The sequence below is a fragment of the Oncorhynchus nerka genome, linkage group LG24 (assembly GCF_034236695.1).
Source record: "Oncorhynchus nerka isolate Pitt River linkage group LG24, Oner_Uvic_2.0, whole genome shotgun sequence".
In the NCBI taxonomy this organism is placed as follows: Eukaryota; Metazoa; Chordata; class Actinopteri; order Salmoniformes; family Salmonidae; genus Oncorhynchus; species Oncorhynchus nerka.
Genome location: NC_088419.1, coordinates 62,771,871 through 62,798,483, shown reverse-complemented (window position 1 = coordinate 62,798,483; position 26,613 = coordinate 62,771,871). Strand labels below are relative to the sequence as shown.

The following is a 26,613-nucleotide window of genomic DNA, read 5'->3' as shown; positions in this document are numbered from 1 at the left end:
TTACAGACGGCATAATGAGGGGTGGAGGGACTGTGTATGTGAGTTTCCAGAGCTATGGAACACTCTCTGAGGTCTGACTCTACCCTGTTCTTTAAAAAAAGCACCTGTATCTGATTAAGTATGCACATGGCCAGCCTCCGAATATATTTTTATTACCTTAGGAGGAGGAAAGAGGGAGGAAAGAACGATAAACCTGTAATGGAGGTGTCTAATGAGGCCTCATGATCCTATTAGGGCTGGAGAATCAGTGGTTGCAGACGGGAGTGGTTTCCCCCTCTACATCACTTCACATTAAGTAAGGACTCCTGAGAGCCCTGTGGTTTTCTATCATGTCTTTTCAAGCATCCCGAAATAGTCTCTCTGACTTCAATAAATGAGAAGAAACAGAGAAAACTAAGGGCTCGTATAAATGGTTGAACGGACCTGTGAAGGTCCATTGTATTTGGGTTAAAGTTTCAAATTAAAAAAAATATTCATTAGCATGATGACGTGACCGGCGAAGCTTTGCTTCTTGAGAGTCCAATATCTTGACAACTATTTGGGACGGTACCAACAGTGGACTAATGAAAAAAATACCAAAATATAGTTTTTGAGTGGATTTTCCCTTTAAGTGTAATATAGATATGCACAATAAACTTAATGGGAGACATTGCAAAGAGGGAAAAACAACACTTTGGGTGAAACATTCCTGGGATTATAAATTTATAAGTCCAAAAATACATCACTGCTCGGCATCAACCCTGGTCTGTCTGCACACCGTGTGTGTGTGTGTGTGTGTGTGTGTGTGTGTGTGTACGTGTTTGTGTACACAGCAAGTTGAGGGTATAATAATGTAATTCTATGTAATTGTACCAAGCCCTTAAAGCCATTTCTTAAGCAAGCTAGTATTTTATTCCTCATCCCTCTGAGGCTGTAAATATAAGCAACTTGTGTCATGCTGTGTGGTTATGGGTGTCTTCTAAGAAGCATCTTTATATCATTCTACTTCAGGGTGTTGTATTCAGTCAATTACTGCTGTTGGTTTCTCAATGAGCAGTTACATACTGGTGGTAAGAATGTTTACCAGAAAGCAGAATGTGTTTGCCAAGGCATTAGATATACATTATCTTCAGAAAGTATTCAGAACACTTGACTTGTGGTAAATTCAGTCCACCTGTGGTAACTTCAATTGATTGGACATGATTTGGAAAGGCACACACCTGTCTATATAAGGTCCCACAGTTGACAGTGCATGTCAGAAAAAAAACAAGCCATGAGGTTGAAGGAATTGTCCGTAGAGCTCCGTGACAGGATTGTGTTGAGGCACAATTCTTGGGAAGTGTACCAAAACAGTTACGCAGCGTTGAAGGTCCCCAAGAACACAGTGGCCTCCATTATTAAGTTTGTAACCACCAAGACCCTTCCTAGATAGCTGGCTGCCTGGCCAAACTGAGCGATCGGGGGAGAAGGGCCTTGGTTAGAGAGGTGACCAAGAACCCAATAGTCACTCTGACAAAGCTCCAGAGTTCTTCTGTGGAGATGGGAGAACCTTCCAGAAGGACAACCATCTCTGCAGCACTTCACCAATCAGGCCTTTATGGTAGAGTGGCCAGACGGAAGCTACTCCTCAGTAAAAGGCACATGACAGCCCGCTTGGAGTTTGCCAAAAAGCACCTAAAGACTCTCTCAGACCAAGAGAAACAAGATTCTCTGGTCTGATGAAACCAAGATTGAACTCTTTTGAATGCCAAGCGTCAGGTCTGGAAGAAACTTGGCACCATCCCTACGGTGAAGCATGGTGGTGGCAGCATCATGCTGTGGGGATGTTTTTCAGTGGCAGGGACTGTGAGACTAGTCAGGATCGAGGTAAAGATGAACGGAGCAAAGTACAGAGATCCTTGATGAAAACTTGCTCCAGAGCACTCAGGACCTCAGACTAGGGCGAAGGTTCACCTTTCAACAGGACAACGACCCTAAGCACACAGCCAATACAATGCAGGAGTGGCTTAGGGACAAGTCACTGAATATTCTAGAGTGGCCCAGCCAGAGCCCGGACTTGAACCCGATCGAACATCTCTGGAGAGACCTGAAAATAGCTGTGCAGCAACGCTCCCCATCCAACGTGACAGAGCTTGAGAGGATCTGCAGAGAAGAATGGGAGAAACTCCCCAAATACAGGTGTGCCAAGCTTGTAGCGTCACACCCAAAAAGACCCGAGGCTGTAATCACTGCCAAAGGTGCTTCAACAAAGTACTGAGTAAAGGGTCTGAATACTTCTGTAAATAAGTATTTCGTTTAGAATTTTTAATAAATTAGTAAAAAATTCTAACATCTTGTTTTTGCTTTCTCATTAAGGGGTATTGTGTGTAGATTGGTAAGGGGGGAAAAATGATTTAATCATTTTTAGAATAAGGCTGTAACCCACCAAAATGTGTAAATATATAAACAATATTGCTTTTCCCAATGTCATGCTATACGGGAGGCAACTTCATGCTATGAAACAGTTGACAGTTAACTTGGGTAAGAGAGATAATGACCCACTACACCAGAGCTGAATACAGATGGCCAGCTACAGTATACTGGTAAAAACCAACTGTGTGGGTCAAAATGATAGGAGAGAAATGTAACACTTTATTTGGATCATCCCCTACAAATGATGCGTGGATGTTAAAACTGTTAGCAAACTATCAGTTCCACATGTCCCTGACAGAATAGCGGGAGAAGGATGAGAGACCAAAAGACTTTGAAGATGTTCCTTCTCTGATCACAAGATCAAGATCCTTATTTGAGGGCATCACAACTGCACAGCATCCAAGCTATATATTATCTGGATGGAATGACAGCTGTATAAAGACGTTCATGACGTGCATTTCACAGATGATCTGATGCATTGTACTGTTGTAGATACTGGAGCGACAAAGAGAAAAAGAGGGATTAAATCCCACAGGTCATGGAGACGGTCTTAAACTGCCATGCTCAATGCTCATAAACACTGGATTACAGTTCTGAGATTGTGGCGAGATTATTAATGTCTTAAAGACATCCTAATCCCTCCATAATAAGGCAGAGGAAAACCCTTGGCAGGCCTAAGTGTGGTTGGTTGAGGGCACATTTTCGAGAGAGAGTGAGAGAGAGAGAGAAAGGAAGAAAGTGCGCTAGATGAAGAGAGAGAGAGACAGAGAGAGAGCGACAGTTGAGCATGTGTGCAGTGAGTAAACGTGAGTTATGGAGAAGAAAGAGGAGAAGTGTACATGAGAAGAAGAGGAAAATCGATGAGTAAGAGGTATGAAGTTGAGTAAGTGAAAGTAGGAGGTATTAAATCCCATAACACACACTGGCACATGCTTGTCCCAGCAAAACAGCTCTCACTGAAGTGGCATGAACTAGCCGACCAGCCAGACTTGAATATAAACTCTGGAATAGCTAAGCTTTTTACTGAAACATGGGTAATTATAGGTCTCTCTCTCAGAATACATCTTTGAGTCCAAACCCCAGACATGTAAACGAGGACTTCCCTTAACCAGTTTAGACTCAGCTAGAACACTGCTTCGTTTTCAAGGAAACATAGCAACAGACGCTTATGAATTATGTGTGTTTGTCTAACTATGTGGAAGTTTGTTTACTGTAAATGTTGTTGATCTTGTTGAAGTTTGTATTTGTCTGTGTTAGGGGGAAAAAGAGCCACCCACACAAATAATTTGTAGTGCACCTAAAAGAGCCAATAAGATTGGAAGACAGGGTTTGGACCAACCAGCTAATTCTTCCAATCTGAAACCTGTAAAGGGCTTATCCAATCAGGTGTACGAACAGGAGGCTCTGAGATAAGCAGTCTCACTGATTACATCTGTGGCTCGTGACCTCATGGTGAGGACGAAGGCCATTCTGTAGCCTCTGTGAGGACACTGCATGCTACACTGAGCAACGCTACTTAGCTAACCTCTCCCTCAGGCTATTTTGACTATAGTCTGCACCTGTAGACATGAATAAGGAAGCTCATCCTGTTACACCCTATTGTACTATACATTACCTGTTGATACCTCAAGGGCATATTGAACTTGGATAACTCTGAACTTATGCAAAGACATAAAACATCATAATTCCAGATTGTCATGTATGATGAGTGTCAGCAGTAAAGGCATTATCATCCTACTGTATTAAAGGTGCAATATGCAGAAATCGCTCTGCCATTTCCTGGTTGCAAAAACTATAATAGTTTGCATAATTTCAGTTTTTGCAGCTTTAACTGTTTTGATCCATAAATTATATTGAAAGATCTTATATTTCTAAATACGTGATTTCTGAGCTGCAGAGCGGAAAGCATGGGAGCTGCATGAAATTCTTTATTACATACTTTTATAGACCATTCGCTCGTTCAACATTTGCCAGCCACTCGCTGCCTCTTCAATACAACCGCAAAGGAAAGCATGTGTACTTTATTGAATCCCTAGCATGAATCACAGATCATGTGGCTTCATTAAGTTAACAGACTAGCACCAATCAAGAGGCCCACATCAAACATCAGCAGATGAACTGAGGAAGAAAGGAGGAAGAAACACAGACTAATAATAGCATCCAACATTACAGATGTAAAATGGAACACAGGAGCAAGAGGGAGCATGAAAACTGGGAAGAGAGATTAGAGGAGGAACAAAGGAGTTGGAGAGGAAGGGAAACAAGATAACGAGAGGGCGAGAATAGGAGGAACAAAGAGAGAGAGGGGCAAGAAGAAACACTTCTGGCAACCAAGACAAGGGAAGAGAGGAGGAGACAGGGATGGGATCCAAGAAGAAGAGGAATATGGAGGGAGGGATGAAAAAGAGAGAGCGCAAGCTGCAAAGGCTGTCAAGGAGAGATGGAGAGTGCCGTCCTCAGTCCTGCTACCTTTAAAATACATAGGAGCGTCTCCTCCCACCGGAGGAAGACTTCAAACATCATGAAAAATTTACAGCCAAAGGCTTTTAACAAGCCTGCCCTAAGACCCTACCAAATACACACACACTCACACACACACACACACACACCTCAAAAGCACAACACAGCCACTCCCAGTCCCAAACACACACACACAAACAGAATACTTCACCCACAAAGTACAATCTATAAAACAACTTTGGCACCAGAACCAAGAGAAGGACACAAAACCAAAAGACAAACTAAACACAGTCATGTGAATACACCCATAACAAGCATACTAATTCAAAAACTGCACGGGGTGATTCTACACGAAACTAGAACAAAACAAGACCATGATTTGGGAGATTTTATTAAAAAATATATATCTATAGAAGGGTCCTTTGGAGGAAAGATTGCTGATATACACTGATTGTACAAAACATTAGGAACATATATTTTTTTTGCAGTCAGAACAGCCTCAATTTGTTGGGGCAGGGACTCTACAAGGTGTCAAAAACTTTTCACAGGGATGCTGGCCCATGTTGACTCCAATGCTTCCCACAGTTGTGTCAAGTTGGCTGGGTGTCCTTTGGGTGATGGACCATTCTTGATACACACGGTAAACTGCTGTGAAATACACAGGAGCGTTGCAGTTCTTGACACACTCAAACTGGTGCGTCAATACCCTGTTCAAAGACAGTTAAATCTTTTGTTTTGCCAATTCACCCTCTGAATGGCACACATACACAATCCATGTCTCAATTGTCTCAAGGCTTAAAAATCCTTATTTAACCTGTCTCCTCCCCTTCATCTACACCGATTGAAGTGGATTTAACAGGTGACCTCAATAAGGGATCACAGCTTTCACCTGGATTCACCTGGTCAGTCTATGTCACGTGTCAAACTCATACCATGGAGGGCCGAGTGTCTGAGGGTTTTCACTCCACCCTTATTCTTGATTGATGAATTAAGGTCACTAACTAGTCATTTCAAAATACTGATTTTAATAACAATTTTCTCACATAGATTCATGAATATGAATATTGAAAATAACATTTTTTATTTGGTAAATGTTTTAAACTTCAATTAATTATTTCTCAATTATGCTTTCAGATAAAATTGTCAAATATGCATTACCAGTCAAAAGTTTGAACACATCATTCCTCATTCCAGGGTTTTTCTTTATTTTTACTATTTTCTACATTGTAGAATGATAGTGAAGACATCAAAACTATGAAATAACACATATGGAATCATGTAGTAACCAAAAAAAGTAAAAATAAAGAAAAACCCTTGAATGAGTAGGTGTCCAATCTTTTGACTGGTACTGTATGTCAACAATTCTTCCTCCAAATGACTGTTCCATTGCCTTGTTTTGTTCTAGTTTCGTGAGGAATCACCCTGAGGTCTCTCATTGTGGCAGGTGAGCTCAGATTATAATTCACCTGCACGGCACAGATAAACATTTATTTTAAAAAGCCACCTGAGTAGCCCTGCAGTGAGAAACAATGTTGTGATAAGGTTTTCTATGCGCTGCTGCACTGTTTGAACGGTTGAGGAGCAGCTGATCGCTGACGGGTGTTCTTCTGCTAGAGACTTTGGACAGCATCAATGTCCTCCCTGACAGATGGAAGATCCTCCACCATACAAAGCAGCTACAATAGGAAAAAAAGTAAACACTACTTACTGTATGTGTGCTTAAAGTGTACACAGACGCTGCTCTAGGACTACACACCTCTATGTTAGGAATGTATCAATGACAGTATCTAGCTGTAATCATCTAGCTGTAATCAATACAATGCTCTTTCAGATTGATTTCCGTATAGTATCGTGAATCAGGTTTTGTTACAGTATTTTGTTCAGAATAAATCCTATCTCAATGTGAAGGTGGGGAGCGCTCCAGTTTGAGTCAGTTCAATAGAATGTTACAGTGGTAAAAGCCTAGACTTAGGCCCTATATTTAAACCCTCAATGACAATATCAGAAACGCTAAAGGCCACTCACTTTCTCAGGATACAGACATACAGGGAGAGAAGAAAAACTGTAGACCAAGGGAAAATACACAATGCTCTAGAGAGGAGAGTTACATTTTTCACGTTGATCTTAAATTTCACGTGAAACCATATTTTCACATGTATTACATTTAGAGTTCACGTGTTAACACCACGTTTTTACATTTGAGAAGAAAAACATGTTGTTTTCAACTCATGTGAATTGCAGTTGCAAAAGTGACATTTGGTGTTTCACATGTAAAAAAGCTTTCTCATGTGAAAATCTCACATTTACATGTGGAACTGCAAGTTCACATGTGGTGGTGAAATAGTGTCATTCTCCTTGCATGTGAAAAGGTGGTGTTAAAATGTTGCAGTAGCAATGTTTCCAAATATGGAATTGCAAATGATAAATAATGCCGATCTGTAAAAGGGAACTTAGCCTACCCTAGTGTTACAAATAATGATTTCTTATTTCTGAGCCATCCAATTCGGAGTGTTACTGCTGCAGGTGCACGCCTCTCTTCTGCATATGATGGTCAGTGACCATTGGAAGAAGCCCAGCAAAAATAATAGAGAAGCTAGAGCTCTGTGTCTCCTTATTTATCCTTTTTAACATGTTAAAATTAGCGCTGTAAGAGTTTCAGTTAACTCAAGTAAACTTTGTAATTTTAGTGCAATAATGTTTGGGGGCGCATTGTCTGAAAGTGTTCAAAATACACTGAAACATCCAAATGACATCATCTATACAGCTAAAAACAACCATGTTGTTTCAGATTGACAAAACAAGTTGACTTTGAAGTTAAAGAAAATGTGTTTATCAATTTACCTGATTTGTCTGACCGTTACTTTGCAAATTTCTTGTAATGCTTTTTGTAAAAAATATATAGTAAATTACAGCATAATTTGAGCAAATTATGAATTTGCGATTAATCATGATTAATTACAACAAATCCTGCGATAAACTCGTTTGACAGCCCTAGTTGACATTAACCTTTTACTGCAGTGGGCTAAATCAGGTTTACACAGTGTTTCATGGTAGTCTTGAACTAATCTACTTAGAAACAAAAGTATACAGCTCACACACATGGTTACGGGTTTACAAAAAAGAAGACACGTGCTGAAAAACCATGTTTCTTCATTGGGTTTTTTCGTGATTTTGTTATGTGTTTATTTTAAGGGAGAGTGTGCAAGAGAGTAAAGAGGAGACAAAAACTAAGTCAATAATTGGAGACATTATTATTTATTAGTTTCCATAGCTCTGTTTGGAGTAAGAGTGTGAAGCAGCAGGAACTCAGGAGACACCACGGATGTTGGAGGAGAATGATTCATTTAGGGCAATAATTGGCCAAACGAAAGCCATTAACATTCAGCACAAGGTGTTCTGCTCTCTCATGTTTCTCACAGTGGATGTGAAGGCAGGCAACGGCTGTGAGAGCATTACGATGAGTGAGGGGTGCCATCTTGGCACTGACAGAGTACGATTGTCGATCCCTGTCACTTCCTTCCCCTTCAATTCACTTCCCCTCCCAGGCTTCACTTTCAATGCTAAACTAATCTGCCCGCAAATTTGGTGAGGAAGGAAACTCAATTAATATTGACAGAGCCCAAACGACAGGACTGTGACCACGTTTCCCTGTAAATTATTCAAAAACTTGGAAATTTGCTACATTTCAGTGCAGCAATTGACTGCGATAAACACACATGTGGTACAGCGAATACTGATATGCTGCCGAAAAAGCACAGCCAAACAAGAGTATCTGCCTAACTTCAACTGAACCAAGAAGCACAAACACAACCAGGCCTGAAGCCAGCACCACCTCATGAGCACTGACAACACAACACTCTCGCTCTGTTTATTTAATGCTCGGTATATATTACATACCGTAGGAGTTGAGGACCAACTAAAGGGAACCACAGGTATTAGATGTTTATGTGTTTATGGCCAGTAGTTCTTCTCAGTAGCAGTGAAAAGGAGATGTTTAGCAACAAAACTGACAAGTGTGCAACTATGTGGCAAAACAGACAGGTTTGGCTTAGATTGTTGGCAACATGTAAAATATATTTAATCTCCAAATATTTATTGAAAACATAAATTGATTTTCACAATGAGCACTTGTATACCATTAGCAAACACTCTTATCCAGAAACAATTCAGGATTAAGTGCCTTGCTCAAGGTCACATCGACCTTTCGGTTACTGGTCCAATGCTCTTAACCGCTATGCTACCTGCCACCCCACTTGTTGGTTCTCAAATAGCTAGCTAGTGAATGTTTTGCCATATTAGCATTGACATTAAATTAGTCAAAACAAGACAAGGTATCAAGAAGAAGATAAACTTGCTGAAACAAGCCACCTACGATTCCCCACATGGAAGCTTCTTGTCATTGTTGCTATCCATCTGACTGTCCAGAATCATAACAAAGCACGGCTTTGGGCCCCATCGATGCGAGTGCATCATTTTCGTGACGTCAGCCAACCCATCTATTTCTATGTGAAAAGCAGCTTTCATGGTTCCTCGTCGGAGCTCAGGGGCCTGAGAACCGCCTCTCTTTATCACACCAGTGATTAAGTCTATTGATTTCCTCAGGAAAAAGAAGCTGCTGGGTGTCAGGCCTGGCTACAAGGCTGATCAGGTTGGTGTAGCAGTTGGGGAAGAGGAAACTCATAGTAGCTTGATTAACACAGTTGTACTGTAACAGCTTTCAGATGTCTTCCTCAATGAATGCAACTGAAGTCGATGAAAGTAAACAATGTGAAGAAACATTTAAGAACGTGGGACTGTCCGACCTTTTCATTATAATATCAGGTATGTATCTGGAGTCCGACTTCAACGGTTGTCTGATGATTCATCGTGTTCTCAGGAAGGAAGGCAGCAGTCTGAAGGCCCAAGCTGGAACACTTTCATACTTTATGTAGCTTATCTTGTGTTATTCATGTTTTATGAGTTCGTTTTCACATCAGTGGCACAACATACAATATGCCCCGACGCAGGTGAAGCATGGGAAAAAAAATCAGGTCATGAAGTCATTAACCTGCTTCTGTCATATGAGTGCATCCACAGTAAATGAGACAGGGAACCCATGTTCATGAATAAAATGTCCTCCCTGGAAGAGGTGTTACCATTCAGTACACGTTAAAGAGCGACTGAAAGCACCAATTCCGCATGTGTTTCTCTGTTGCTTATTAATACAAATTTGATTTCAGTCTTGGGAGTGTGGTTCGATGTGACAGTTACTGATATTTGTCACCCATGAGACGCCATAGGAACAGGTCAGAATTTACTTCCTCAAAATAGTCAGAATTATTCTAAGATATACATACATTGCATTTGGATTACTGATAAAGTGTTATTTGGGTTTTTAACTGGATTCGTTCTGACATTTGTGATTTTTTCTTTCTAGTTTTTGATTATTATTTGTGTACTTGTTTGACATTTTTGCTGCACTGTTAGGGGCTAGTAACACAGGCATTTCGCTGCACCAGCTATAACATATGCTAAACTGTGTAAGTGCCTAATATACTTTGATTTGAGATAACTCAAGAAATCTGTAATTCATTTTTTTGTTTTTGCAGATGAGGTTTCAGTCACACAATTGTACATCTAGGTAAGGTGTTTGGTCCAGTATTTCTCAAGTTTAAAAATGTGTAACGTGTTGTCTTATGTAAACAAAGTCTGACTTGCTCAGCTACTGGACCGCAATCTCTGTTTATACCCTGTTGGTGGGCAAGTGGGCACTGTCTAAATCAAAACCCAAACCTCAAGTAAGTCATGATGGACTCTTGTACACAAATCTCACAAACCTCGTTTTTTTTGCATTATGATCTAAATTAACCTACTTGCATTTCTTAGTCAATTCTGGCACTGGAATAAATGTTTCTGATTAATACTGATGTCACATATGTCGTTTTCAACAAGAGAAGTTAGTTCTCAAGTTCAAGTTCAGTTCTGCTTTAAACTCACAAGCACATAGGGCTGTGATGGTCATAGAATTTTGGATGACGGTAATTTGCCAGCCAAGTGACCGTAATGACCGCTCAAATAGCAAAAAAATATAAAGTAGTCTATATATATATATATATATATATAAATATATATGTTGTTTTTTTACTCACATTTCCTCCTCTTCTGCATGTGCTGGAATTGAAATAATGAATAAGACGGGCATCCCCATTCAAGTCAACGATGGCATAATGGGTGATCTGGTGGCCATTGCGAGTGTACCCATAGGAGCCAATCAGCAAGTAAAATATGTGCTAAAATATGGGTCAGTACCCTAAACCCTAACCTTACCCTAACAATAACCCTTACCGTAACCATTTAAAATGACAACTTAAATGGGGTACGGATGTCCCAAGGATCCCTGATAGCATGGACACTAAAATACTGTATGTGCTGGGATTTATTGAATCAACTCAACTGACATTACAAAAAAAGACATGCCATTGCATGAGCCATATCAGTTAACATCATTTGAATGAACATTCTACATTAATATGGAAATTATTATATCACAATACCAGGCAGCCATTGTAAGTGTACCCATAAGTATACCAGTGAAATTGCCTGAGTTAGAGACTCCATACCCGTTCTAATAATTATATTTCTGTGTGCTGCTTCTCCATGGTGGGGGGTGTTGCCTAGGCAACCAAAGACTGGTTTGCTTGTTTCAGCAATGAGCAACAAAAGCCCCGTTTCGACTGCCACTTAACATTAGGACCAAATTCGAGCTAGGTCGAGGGAAACCTAGGCCAGCGCAGCCCAGTCACATGCTTACCAGACCAGACACGTCGCGTGCGCGAGCGTCGCTAAATAAATTTAGAAATCCATGTTATTAAATTATTGCGCGCCAACGAACGTCTACGACGCCAAGGGCTAAACTAGAACTCATTCAATTCAATTCAATTCAAGGGCTTTATTGGCATGGGAAACATGTGTTAACATTGCCAAAGCAAGTGAGGTAGACAACATACAAAGTGAATATATAAAGTGAAAAACAACAAAAATTAACAGTAAACATTACACATACAGAAGTTTCAAAACAGTAAAGACATTAGAAATGTCATATTATATATATATATACAATGTACAAATAGTTAAAGGACACAAGATAAAATGAATAAGCATAAATATGGGTTGTATTTACAATGGTGTTTGTTCTTCACTGGTTGCCCTTTTCTCGTGGCAATAGGTCACAAATATTGCTGCTGTGATGGCACACTGTGGAATTTCACCCAAAAGATATGAGAGTTTTTCAAAATTGGATTTGTTTTCGAATTCTTTGTGGATCTGTGTAATCTGGGGGAAATATGTCTCTCTAATATGGTCATACATTGGGCAGGAGGTTAGGAAGTGCAGCTCAGTTTCCACCTCATTTTGTGGGCAGTGAGCACATAGCCTGTCTTCTCTTGAGAGCCATGTCTGCCTACGGCGGCCTTTCTCAATAGCAAGGCTATGCTCACTGAGTCTGTACATAGTCAAAGCTTTCCTTAATTTTGGGTCAGTCACAGTGGTCAGGTATTCTGCCGCTGTGTACTCTCTGTGTAGGGCCAAATAGCATTCTAGTTTGCTCTGTTTTTTTGTTAATTCTTTCCATGTGTTAAGTAATTATCTTTTTGTTTTCTCATGATTTGGTTGGGTCTAATTCCTATTTTCATTCCTATTTCTGACGCAGATCGCGCTGAAAGTCCTGCCTCTCCCATCTCCTAATTGGTTTATAGAAGCTGGTGCCCACGTGCCATCTTCTCATTGGTTATACCCACGTGGGTGACTGAAAGACCAACTGTTTTGCAAGTAGTCGTAATACAATGAAAGTTTAGATGCGATCATCATATAAATTAAACGATTAAAAAGCCTGGAATGAGGAGAGATGACTAGAAACGATTCGGTTGGCCGTTTTAAATAGGACAAATTAACGTTAGCTAGCAAGTGCAAGCTAACTGGCTAAATTGCCATACATGTTTAATGCTTTTCGACATGTTCCCAAATTAATGTCACTGGTTCAGAGTTTGTTTTGATATTTTAACCTGCGTGTCGTGTTCGCATTTGGTGGGGGGGACAAAATAAATTTATGCACACGCGCAGCCGGTTTTGGGTTCCGTGTTAAACAGCAGGTGCCAGCTCGATTACAATTCGGGATGGTGACGCCATTACTATATAACCACCAAGCTAATCACTGCAGACACAACGATTAGCTCGTTTTTTAAATAATATTTTTTGTAAATAAAACGTTTAGCTCGCTCATCTGGGCTTGTTGCTGTTAGCGTGCATAGTCCGACATGACACGAATTACCACCATAGCTGAATCCTTCATAAATATTTGCACTACATAATCAACTTTTATGAAAACAGTCAGTCCTCAAATGCTAGCTACCTCATTTAGCTAGCAAATCGGAGATGAAACAAGCTAGCTAGCAGGAATTTTAGCTGGCCAGGTAGTATTTAAAGCTAGCTACATAATATCCAACCTGTTGTCTGGTTTGCTTGGTTAGCTAGCTACCTACTATAGCAAGCAAGGTAGGGATTCAGCTGTTATGCTAACCCTTTAGCTGGCTAGCCAACGTCAGCAAGCTACATATATGGCTCTTGAGTCTGGCTGGCACTTACAGGAGTATGGGTAACGTTAGTTACTGCGTGGTCAATATCTTGCTAGTTAGCAACATTAGCGAAGCCAGTTGCAGTCACATATTGGCCACCTAGCAACATGACATCGTGTCTAATTTCTGGAGGCAGTGGAAACTCAATTTGAGCCAGCCCAACCTGGGTTGACTTCGAAGTGCCAATGGAAACAGGGCTAAAGTTTCATCAAGTTGTTAAGAGTCATGTTAAGGCCGAAACAGCCCCAACCACACAAATGCCCGGCTGTCCTGTCTTCAGTCAGCTGTTGGTTCCACCATTTTTTGTTTGTTATGATGGTCTTTATCCATAACCGTCGGTTACACGGTAATTGTGCCAGCCCTACACACACACTCATATAGCTTCCACCTGAATGGAGAAAATAAGAACCTTTCTTTGTTAAGGGCAACAGTGAACAATGAGGGATTATTGTCTGTTTATGGGGTGTTGCTACAATCATCTCAGATGTTAGTAAGACTAAATACATAGATAAGGCAAGAGTGCACACAGCAAACTTAATTTACATTTTTCAAAACACAGATCAGTATCTACAGAACATATTTGCTTTTTGTCTAGCCCACTGTCACATACAGGGAAGGTGTAAAACGATTTCATGTTTCAATCTGGGCCTCAACTGAATGATATTGAAGCCCCAGGGCATGATGCTGATGTGGTGTTAAAGGGAGAATGGGAGCATTTAATGGCAGATATAACGAATCACATCTCCTGGACGTCATGAAAAACGACAATCTATATCCATTCCTGAGCTGCGGTCGCTACTTTGTTTTGCAGATAAATAAAAGATGACAGTCCCTGAATGATTCACACTGGGCATATTCAATGTTTTCCCCTTGCTTTCAAAATGTCATTGAGACTGAATGAAGTGACCTTCAAATTCCCTGCAGAGCCCATTGGCAATTTCCCCTCTACTACCCTCTTAGCTCTGTGTACATAATACACAGCCAACAGGAGACTCAGAAACCTATTGCAACTGCAATAATTGCAAAGGTGTGTACGTGCGTGAGTGTGTGCTACATGTATGTGTACGTGCGTGGTTATGCATGTGCGTGTATGAGTTATTAGTTATGGAGGATGGCACAACAAAGTGTCTAATATAAAGGGTGACTGCTTCAGAGGCTGACATTGCCTACTAATCACTGTGATAAATCATGTTGCTTTGCGTGATGCTGGATGTGAAGACTAGCAGCCCACCTCCTACACTGTTCTGTTAATGCCTCTTCATCTGCATGGCTGTTTTGATCTTTCATCCTGGAATATTAACTGTCTACTCACAGTAATTTTGAATATTGCTGTGTGTATATGCGTGTGTGTCTGTATTTCTCAGTTATCCATATAAATCACTATATATTTTAAAGGAAAGTTTGGTTATGCTCATCAAGCCATGACATCACACCAGAACACAGTCAATATGATTATGTGATGACACCATTTTTGCTGATGGACTAACGTTCAGATAAGGCAGTTTAGAGGGAGGCCTTGTCTAATGGAGAGTAGCATTAGGGAGAGAAGTCCAAAGGTTAAACATGAAACACATTGACTCTCAGCCGATAGACTGCCGAAAGGTACTTATGACAGTGGGAGGCCGTTCCTTCTCTTGTTAGAACAAAAGCTGTACCTGCTGCATGCCGACCCGGTAGCGACGAGCCTATCGTTTCTACTAGTAGAATCAAAATGCTTGTCAGTGGCTGACAACTTGACTTTGAGCCAATCAGAGAGCACGAAACCCCACGTGAGGAGCCAACAATTTTTTTTTTTTTAAATTGGGTATTTTCTACATACATCCACAGGTGAGCCAGTCCCGATTCATATTTTATTTAACTAGGCAAGTCAGTTAAGAACAAATTCTTATTTACAATGACGGCCTACCGGGGAACAGTGGGTTAACTGCCTTGTTCAGGGGCAGAATGACAGATTTTTACCTTGACAGCTCAGGGATTCCATCCAGCAACCTTTTGGTTATTGGCCCAACGCTCTAACCACTAGGCTACCTGACACCCATCATATGGAATGTGGGCTATTGGATGGTAGTTTGCTAGTGCACAGACGCAATGCACACAACACTAAATACTTCCTCCAAACTAGCTAACCACTGTAGCTAGTATTGACATAATTACATCATAATGGATTAGCTAGGGCACGTTCGTAAATTCACTCTGGCTATCTACTCCGATTTCAGAGCACTCTCGTCTGGCAGAGCTCAGAATAACTGACGAACTTACGAACACTCAACACCCGTTGAATATGGCCGGTGTCAGTAAATTAATTTGATCTAAATTTAATTGTTGCCAACAGCAAGTCACCAATGCTCTGGATAACAAAAAAACAGCCTAACCAGCTCTGCTAGGGCGAGTAAAATGGTCAGAGTGAGGTGTTCTCGCATTTGTGTCTGGGTGCTTGACTGCCGTAAGCTAGCCAAAGTTCGCCAGTTAGCATGGGTGCTTGACTGCCGTTGTGAAGCCAGAACACTCGGATCAACCCTTATTCTGGCCAGAGTGTCCAGTGTGCGCTCTGAGCGCTTCGAGAGAGAAACGCTCTGAATTTACGAATGGACAATTTGACAACGCTCTGAATTTAAGAACGCCCAGAGGGCACACTGAGCGCACTCTGGCACTCCAGATTGAATATACGAACGCACCCCTAGTTCCAATTAAACATCTGCCTATGGGTGGCAGGGTAGCCTAGTGGTTAGAGCGTTGGACTAGTAACCGAAAGGTTGCAAGTTCAAATCCCCGAGCTGACAAGGTACAAATCTGTCGTTCTGCCCCTGAACAGGCAGTTAACCCACTGTTCCTAGGCCGTCATTGAAAATAAGAATTTGTTCTTAACTGACTTGCCTAGTTAAATAAAGGTAAAATAAAAAAATATGTTAGCTGCTGAGTGAGTTAGTGCAGTGCTTAGTGAATATGCTAACGTTAGCTAGCTAAACATTTGGCTATGGGTTGGCACTGGCATTGTGAGTTTATGGAGAGTGAATTAAATTGTTTCTTTGTAATCTTGCTAGGTAGTTATCTAGCTGGGGTCATCTGGCTAGTATCATCAAGGACTTTCTTAACTGTTCGAGAACAAAATCTGGATAGAGACAAAAATGATTCTACTTCATATATGGCACCCTTAAGGTACAGTCAAAAGTTTGGACAAACCTACTTATTCAAGAAGGGGTTTTCTTAATTTTTTACTATTTTCTACATTGTAGAATAATAGTGAAGACATCAAAACTATGAAATAACACATATAGAATCATGTAATAACCAAAAAAGTGTTTAACAAATCAAATTATGAGTCCAACTTTGAGATTTTTGGATCCAACCGCCGTGTCTTTGCGAGACGCTGAGTAGGTGAACGGATGATCTCCGCATGTGTGGTTCCCACCGTGAAGCATGGAGGAGGAGGTGTGATGGTGTGGAGATGCTTTGCTGGTGACACTTGTCAGTGATTTATTTAGAATTCAAGGCACACTTAACCAGCATGGCTACCACAGCATTCTGCAAGCGATACACCACCCCATCTGAAAAAAAGCCATCTTGAAAAAGCCAAACCTTGACCCAGAAAATATAAAAAAACTATCGGCCTATATCGAATCTTCCATTCCTCTCTCTCAAAAAAAAAAAGCTGTTGCGCATCAACTCACTGCCTTCCTGAAGACAAACAATGTATACGAAATGCTTCAGTCTGGTTTTAGACCCCATCATAGCACTGAGACTGCACCTGTGAAGGTGGTAAATGACCTTTTAATGGCATCAGACCAAGGCTCTGCATCTGTCCTCGTGCTCCTAGACCTTAGTGCTGCTTTTGATACCATCGATCATTCTTTTGGAGAGATTGGAAACCCAAATTGGTCTACACGGACAAGTTCTGGCCTGGTTTAGATCTTATCTGTCGGAAAGTCTGTCTGTGAATGGTTTGTCCTCTGACAAATCAACTGTAAATTTCGGTGTTCCTCAAGGTTCCATTTTGGGACCACTATTGTTTTCGCTATGTATTTTACCTCTTGGGGATGTCATTCGAAAACATAATGTTAACTTTCACTGCTATGCAGATGACACACAGCTGTACATTTCAATGAAACATGGTGAAGCCCCAAAATTGCCCTCACTAGAAGCATATGTTTCAGACATAAGGAAGTGGATGGCTGCAAACTTTCTACTTTTAAACTCGGACAAAACAGAGATGCTTGTTCTAGGTCCCAAGAAACAAAGAGATCTTCTGTTGAATCTGACAATTAATCTTAATGGTTGTACAGTCGTCTCAAATAAAACTGTGAAGGACCTCTGCGTTACTCTGGACCCTGATCTCTCTTTTGAAGAACATATCAAGACCATTTCAAGGACAGCTTTTTTCCATCTACGTAACATTGCAAAAATCAGAAACTTTCTGTCCAAAAATGATGCAGAAAAATTAATCCATGCTTTTGTCACTTCTAGGTTAGACTACTGCAATGCTCTACTTTCTGGCTACCCGGATAAAGCACTAAATAAAAATACGGCTGCTAGAATCCTGACTAGAACCAAGAAAAATGATCATATTACTCCAGTGCTAGCCTCCCTACACTGGCTTCCTGTCAAAGCAAGGGCTGATTTCAAGGTTTTACTGCTAACCTACAAAGCATTACATGGGCTTGCTCCTACCTATCTCTCTGATTTGGTCCTGCCGTACATACCTACACGTACGCTACGGTCACAAGACGCAGGCCTCCTAATTGTCCCTAGAATTTCTAAGCAAACAGCTGTAGGCAGGGCTTTCTCCAATAGAGCTCCATTTGCCTACCCATGTCAGAGACGCAAACTCGGTCTCAACCTTTAAGTCTTTACTGAAGACTCATCTCTTCCGTGGGTCATATGATTGATTGTAGTCTGGCCCAGGAGTGGGAAGGTGAACGGAAAGGCTCTGGAGCAACGAACCACCCTTGCTGTCTCTGCCTGGCCGGTTCCCCTCTTTCCACTGGGATTCTCTGCCTCTAACCCTATTACAGGGGCTGAGTCACTGGCTTACTGGGGCTCTCTCATACCGTCCCTGGGAGGGGTGCGTCACCTGAGTGGACTGATGTGATCATCCTGTCTGGGTTGTTTGGGGTTTTAGGCTGGGTTTCTGTACAGCACTTTGAGATATCAGCTGATGTACGAAGGGCTATAAAAATACATTTGATTTGATTTGATGATCTGGTTTGCGCTTAGTGGGACTATCATTTGTTTTCCAATAGGACAATGACCCAAAACACACCTCCAGGCAGTGTAAAGGCTATTTGTCCAGAGTGTCCCACTTGTCCGGCGCATGTCCAGATTCTCCCGCCTGTCCAGATTCTCCCGCCTGTCCAGAGTCTCCCGCCTGTCCGGCACCTATCCAGAGTCTCCCGCCTGTCCGGCACCTATCCAGAGTCTCCCGCCTGTCCGGCGCCTGTCCAGAGTCTCCCGCCTGTCCGGTGCCTGTCCAGAGTCTCCCTTCTGCCCGGCGCCTGTCCAGAGTCTCCCGCCTGCCCGGCGCCGCCAGAGTCTCCCGCCTGTCTCCCGCATGTCCAGAGTCTCCCGCCTGTCCAGAGTCTCCCGCCTGTCCGGCGCCTGTCCAGAGTCTCCCGCCTGTCCGGCGCCTGTCCAGAGTCTCCCGCCTGTCCGGCGCCACCAGAGTCTCCTGCCTGTCCACAGGCACCACTCACTCCAGACTTGACCATCAGTCTAGTGGCTTCCTCTAGTCCGGGGTAGGTAGTGAGGATTCCCGCTCCAGAGACATTACGTAAGTGGGCCGAGTCAGAACTGGTCCACGTCCCTCACCAGAACCACCACCTCGGAGTTATGCCCACCCAGACCCTCCCATATAGGCTTAGGTGTGCGGCCGGGAGTCCACACCTTTGGGGGGGTGGTACTGTCACGCCCTGACCTTAGTGTTCTTTGTTTTCTTCATTATTTTGGTTAGGTCAGGGTGTGACAAGGGGTGGTTTGTTGTGTTTTGGCCTGTCTAGGGTTTTTGTATGTTTATGGGGTTGTCTACTAGTCTAGGTGTTTTGTTTGTCTATGGTTGCCTAGATTGGTTCTCAATTAGAGGCAGCTGTTTATCGTTGTCTCTGATTGGGAACCATATTTAGGCAGCCATATTCCTTGGGTAATTTGTGGGTGATTGTCTATGTGTTAGTTGCCTATGTCTGCACTTTTCATATATATTTGTTTTGTAAGTTTGTTTGAGTGTTCTTCGTTTCATTAAATAAGAAGATGTATTAATCTCACGCTGCGCCTTGGTCTCTTCCATACAACGAACGTGACAGCTAGCTTGGAATCTAGACCTTCAGCAACACACATGGACATGCGTTGTCAAACAACGCTACTGCCACCTTCTGGTTTGGAGTATTTTAAGAAGGCTGAGTGCCAAGACTTTCATGGTCTTTGCTGTGTGAACATAAAAAATATTGACTGCTGACACTGTTCAGAGTTACTAAGTAGGACCTACTGTCAGCAGACAAATGTTTGACAATCCTACTGGTGTGTCTGAGCTATTAAACGAACAGGCAGGACATTTGAGTGGCAGTTAAATCTAATTACCATACAAAAGGTTATTAGTTCAAAAATACTGTACTGAATGTTGAGCCTGAAATAGAATGTAAGTTCTACCACACTTTGCCTCTTGGTTATACCATGCTTTCTTTTATCCAAGTGACTGAAAACAAGTGATGCACTCTCAGGTAGGCCTACAAAATTATAACGGATGATGATGCTGATGTTTTTTTTTGTTGAATTCTTTTTGTGTACCACATCTAAAAGTATTATATTGATGCCAGGCCCAACCCTATGTGAAGACAGCAGAGCACTTTGAGAAGCTCTTTTCAGCTGAAGTGTGCAACTTCGGGGCTATAGCTACACATGGAGTGTACTTGTAGAGGTAGATACAGTAGCCTATATTAGCTGACCGCTCACTACCTTATTGCCCTCAATCGTGTCTTGTGCTCATTATTTAACGTTCACACCGGAAGCAAAAATTATACTAAATTGTATACAATTATTTAATTAACTAGTTGCGTGAAAAAGGTAACAGTATGGCTACAAAATGCACCGTTACTTACCAGATATCTCTGTCTGTGGCACCCCGTTGAGGGTGAAGCCTTTCCCGCTGTAGAACTGTCGGACATCCAAACAGCTCCGGGCTTTACTGTTCGCATTGTCCGCCGACAACGGGACAGCGGATAGAAAAAATATTAGAAGAGCCGGTAGGAAATCCATACTGACAACCAAACAGCAAGGTGTAGATCCAAGAGAACGAGTCGAGGCAATTAAAAGAAGACCTACAAAGCCTCGTATGGCATCCAACCGGTAGATAAAGCCTTCCTTGGCAGTGTATCTCGCTTTGGCGCCGAGGATACAGCTGCAAACACCAGCTGAGCAATCTGTCAGCTCTCCCCGGAGTCCTGTGACGACGTGCGATTCTGGTGCACGCTGTGACTGTCAAGATCAGCCTGTCCTCGCAGTGGTGAGTCTACTAGACAGAACCGCTCACAAATAAATATCAAATTAATTACTGTAACACGTGTAATCCAAATCCACCAACAAAACGTAGAAAATAAAGGCTCTGCTTTTGTCTGAATATTCACAATAATCTTGGATTAAAGTGAATTACATGGATCAGGTGAACTCCTTTACAAATAACGGAGATGTGTCAGAGAGAAAAACCGAGTGTTGTGAGCTGAGCACGTAGCACAGCCTGTAAGATTGGAGCGGATTGGAGACGCGCTGGGATACCCGGGCTGGTTTTACTGCGGAGCAGCTGTTTAGGTCCTGCCCCGCAGAGAACAGAGGATGACACAACCTGCAGGCCAGTGCGCCTCTACCTGCAAGTGCAGCCCTTTTATATTAGACATCGCAGCAATCTTTATACAATAGCCAATACCATCCTACTTATTTTTGGTGAAAGACGTGTAATCATTCTAGAAAATTTTCTGGAGATTTCGCGTTATGGAGATAAGCTCAAATGCCTTTACTATTGGCTCTTGAAATCCACATATTGGCTACTGGATGGGATAACATGATGACAATAGGACAATACTTTGTGTTCACCTGTATGAGTGCTGTTCGTAATCAATATTTTATGCACAGATGCTCACAAGACACAATGAAAAGACCATAGGATCTCTATGGAAAAGACCACAGGAGAATGAGGGCACCTTAATTGGGGAGGACAGGCTCGTGGTAATGGCTGGAGTGGTAATAAGTGATAAATCAAACACATGGTTTCCATGTGTTTGATGCCATTCCATTTGCTGTCTTATTTTGAGCCTTCCTCCCCTCAGTTGCCTCCACTGGACAAGACTCATAAGCCTTGAACGAAGCATCTTCATTCATTCTCTACACATATTCCTACTGACATAGGCCTACTGTACTGTATACACTAATTTCCAATCTGATTCTTTGCAGGGCACAAATGTAGCCTACAGAAGCCTGAGAGAGGGGAGTTTTACCCATCACAGTGGATGGGAGGTCTGACCAGCCACTAAGCTGTAGAAAGGCCACTGGCATGTGTGAGGTGACAGTGTAATTACATGTACAGGGGACAAATGTAGTCTCTCACTAACCACACTGTAATCCCTGTTAATAGCAGTAACAGTGTAGCCTCCCAGGATCTGTACTGGATTAACATGGTGTTGTGGGTTGAGACATGGCCCTTTGTGTGAGTGTGTGTATGTGTTTAATGTGTGTGTGTTTTGTATGCATGTGTTGTGCGGTAGAAGTGTGAAACTCAGGCCTATGTAGGCCTACAAAGCGAGACAGTTAGAAGATAGAAAGGTCAAGGCACTGATTTCTGTCTGTTTAGGCTCTTGGAATAGTTCTCTCTCTCAATTCATTTTTTTTCAATTCAAGGGGCTTTATTGGCATGGGAAACATGTGTTAACATTGCCAAAGCAAGTGAGGTAGATAATATACAAAAGTGAAATAAACAATCAAAATTAACAGTAAACATTACACATACAGAAGTTTCAAAACAATAGACATTACAAATGTGATATTATATATATACAGTGTTGCAACGATGTACAAATGGTTAAGGGTACACAAGGGAAAATAAATAAGCATAAATATGGGTTGTATTTACAATGGTGTTTGTTCTTCACTGGTTGCCCTTTTCTTGCGGCAACAGGTCACAAATCTTGCTGCTGTGATGGCACACTGTGGAATTTCACCCAGTAGATATGGGAGTTTATCCAAATTGGATTTGTTTTCGAATTCTTTGTGGATCTGTGTAATCTGAGGGAAATATGTCTCTCTAATATGGTCATTGGGCAGGAGGTTAGGAAGTGCAGCTCAATTTCCACCCCATTTTGTGGGCAGTGAGCACATAGCCTGTCTTCTCTTGAGAGCCATGTCTGCCTACTGCGGCCTTTCTCAATAGCACATAGTCTGTACATAGTCAAAGCTTTCCTTAAGTTTGGGTCAGTCACAGTGGTAAGGTATTCTGCCACTGTGTACTCTCTGTTTAGGGCCAAATAGCATTCTAGTTTGCTCTGTTTTTTTGTTAATTCTTTCCAATGTGTCAAGTAATTATCTTTGTTTTTTCATGATTTGGTTGGGTCTAATTGTGCTGCTGTCCTGGGGCTCTGTGGGGTTTGTTTGTCTCTCTCTCTCTCTCTCTCTCTGACTGAGACGCATCAGTGGCTGATCAGCCCTATAGTCACATTTTTTTGCTTAATGGAGCAGAAGAGTCCATTCACAGAGCATATTTCACATGCATGGATGTATTATTTTATGCTAAATAACACCAAAAGTTGCCTTTAAAGGGACTTGCTGCTGTGGTTTTGATGTGCGTAGGAGTGTTTTTCTCTTTCTCAGCTTTTATTTAAAAAAAATTCTCATGAGAAAACAGATCCTTCGCCACAAGATGATAGTACTACTCATACTGAAAGTCGTAGTGGTTAAGTGCATTGCCACATTTAACAAGCACCTTTTGAGCCAAAAGCAAACTAAGACTCATTTCCCACATTCTGCTGTACATGGTGTTCTATTCCATCAAGCTGGTTCTGTGGTTGACCAATATTCTAATCTAACTCATGCACATCTCACACGTCATGTTCAATAAAAAGTTTGTTGCCAAGGACTGTTTGCATGTCAATGCAGAAACAAAAAAATTATAGACTATTCACAATATATTACAGATGATAATCCAGAGCTATCCATAATAAATAGTCTGCTATCCCATTTGATTGCATTTATTTGTCAAGACAAGATCATGACGTGCTAGGGAGGACTGTTGAGGTAGGCTAATGACAGGAGTCATGACTGATTGGTTTGGAGCTGAATGGTGAGAATGTAAGAATCTACTCTAACCTGAAAACAATACAGTGCCACTCTACCAGTGGCGATTTTAGAATGTAAATCTTGGTGGGAAAAAATAAAATAAGTGGGATGCATGCCGGCAAAGCCACTACACAACACAACACAACACTAAACAATACATTAATTGCACAATAACGGTGACAAACGGTGCCCACAAACCGTTAGGGCCTACATAAAGCTGTCCCAACAGCAGTCCCAACACCTTACCACTGCTACACCTGGTTTTCACCGGAGCCTTGTCTGTCAGCGAAACAGTTCATTCAGCTTCATTTACTGCCTTTATAAACAAATGTGGTTTCTAATGACAATTGAGATGTATAAACTATGGCATAAGGGAACGACATGCAGATAAGAGACAATCTGTCATTTTGATTAAGACATTAATGAGCGAGCTAGGACAGACGTAGTCAATATAACTATTTGTTTAGCACTTTTGAAATGTACAGCGACACAATTCAGAACATGAGTCATTCTTATACTGTTCTCCCTGTACACCAAGTCAGAACCGTAGGATAAATAAAGGGGGCATATGAGCAGACAATGAAAGCTCTTACAATATTTTATGATTACATTTCTCTAAAACAGGTTATAGGCTATATGTGCACCACCAAGTCAGAACAGTAGGCAAAATTAAGAGGGGTAAATAGACCAAATTATTAGGGTGAGGCACATGGGCTAGCAACATCTTACTACACAACATACTTAGTATTACTTTCTTAGCTACAGTATACATATCTCCCTGGCATATTACATCATTTATGCAGCAGCATACAATACATTTTTTGGACTCACTTTTTGGAGTCACGTTGACCGCCGAATGCCGCCCGAACAAGGAGAGGGACCGACTTCGGCGGAAGTCATGACAGTACCAGCACGTTGACACCGACCTCGGGAATGACCCGGAGGACGAGGCTCAGGGCGATCCGGATGGAGACGGTGGAACTCCTGCAGCAACGAAGGGTCCAAAACGTCCTCCACCGGCACCCAGCATCTCTCCTCCGGACCGTACCCCTCCCACTCCACGAGGTACTGAAGGCCCGACGCCTCGAGTCCAGTATGGCTCGAAGAGCATACACCGGGGCCCCCTCGATGACCAGAGGAGGCGGAGGAACCTCCCGCACCTCAGACTCCTGGAGCGGACCAGCCACCACTGGCCTGAGGAGAGACACATGGAACGAGGGGTTAATATGGTAATCTGGGGGAAGCTGTAACCTGTAGCAAACCTCGTTCAGTCTCCTCAGGACTTTGAATGGCCCCACAAACCACGGGCCCAGCTTCCGGCAGGGCAGGCAGAGGGGCAGGCTTCGGTTCGAGAGCCAGACCTGGTCTGAACACCGGGGCCTCACTGCGGTAGCGATCGGCGCTCGCCTTCTGATGCCTCACGGCCGTTGCAGGTGCACATGAGCGGCGTCCCAGGTCTCCTCCGAGTGCTTAAACCATTCGTCCACCGCAGGAGCCTCGATCTGGCTCTGATGCCTAGGTGCCAGAACCGGCTGATACCCCAGTACCCACTGGAAGGGAGAGAGGTTAATGGAGAAGTGGCAGAGCGAGTTTTGGGCCATGTCTTCCAGGGGATGAACACCGCCCACTCCCCCGGCCGGTCCTGGCAATAAGACCGCAGAAACCTACCCACATCCTGGTTTACTCTCTCCACCTGTCCGTTACTCTCGGGGTGAAAACACGGGGTAAGGCTGACCGAGACCCCCAGACATTCCATGAACGCCCTCCAGAGCCTTGACGTGAACTGAGGACCTCGATCAGACACTATATCCTCAGGCACCCTGTAGTGCCGGAAGATGTGTGTAAACATGGCCTCTGAAGTCTGTAGGGCCGTAGGGAGACCGGGCAAAGGAAGGCGGCAGGACATGGTGTTACCCAGTGAGGGAGGAAGATCCGTGAGGAAATCCACCGACAGGTGCAACCACGGCCGTTGTGGAATGGGTAAGGGCTGTAACTTCCCTCTGGGCAGGAGGAAACATAAACCCTCACGTCCTTGGCCAAGGTGGACCACCAGTACTTCCCACTAAGACAACACCCAATAGATCAAATGGTTGCGGACAGCAGACGGAACGTACAGACGCCCAGCTGGACACTGGGGAGGAGTGGGCTCTGTACTGAATGCCCGCTCGATGTCCGCGTCCAGCTCCCACACCACCCGTGCCACCAGGCAAGAGACCGGAAGTATGTGAGTTTGATCCATGGACCGCTCCGCTGTGTCATACATCCGGGACAGTGCATCTGCCTTAGCGTTCTGGGAACCTGGTCTGTAGGACAGGGTGAAAACAAAATGGGTAAAGAACACGGCCCACCTTGCCTGGCGAGGGTTCAGTCTCCTCGCCGCCCGGATGTACTCCAGATTGCGGTGGTCAGTCCAGATGTGAAAAGGGTGTTTATCCCCCTCAAGCCAAAGTCTCCACGCCTTCAGAGCCTTGACGACAGCCAATAGCTCCCGGTCCCCCACATCATAGTTTCTCTCCGCCGGGCTGAGCTTCTTTGAAAAGAAAGCACATGGGCGGAGCATTGGTGGCGTACCCGAGCGCTGAGAGAGCACGGCTCCTATCCCAGCCTCGGACGTGTCCACCTCCACTATGAACGCCAAAGATGAGATGAGCCAGCACGGAAGCCGAGGCAAACAGAGCCTTCAGGTGACCAAAAGCCCTGTCCACCTCAGCCAACCACTGCAGTCGCACCGGTCCCCCCTTCAGCAGTGAGGTATGGGAGCCGCTACCTGGCCAAAGCCCCGGATAAAACTCTGGTAGTAGTTTGCAAACCCTAGAAATCGCTGCACTTCCTTTACCGTGGTGGGAGTCGG

General features: G+C 43.0%; 1 protein-coding gene across 1 annotated transcript in view; it reads right to left on the bottom strand.

Annotated features, from left to right (window-relative positions):
- Window positions 1-21,280, bottom strand: part of LOC115108407 (glypican-1-like) — a 58,697-nt gene extending 37,417 nt beyond the window's left edge. Inside the window, exon 1 of the mRNA XM_029632687.2 lies at window positions 20,543-21,280. Within this exon, the coding sequence (XP_029488547.1) occupies window positions 20,543-20,699 (157 nt within the window). The 5' untranslated portion in view covers window positions 20,700-21,280. The remainder of the gene's footprint in view (window positions 1-20,542) is intronic.
- Between the last annotated feature and the right edge of the window lie 5,333 nt (window positions 21,281-26,613).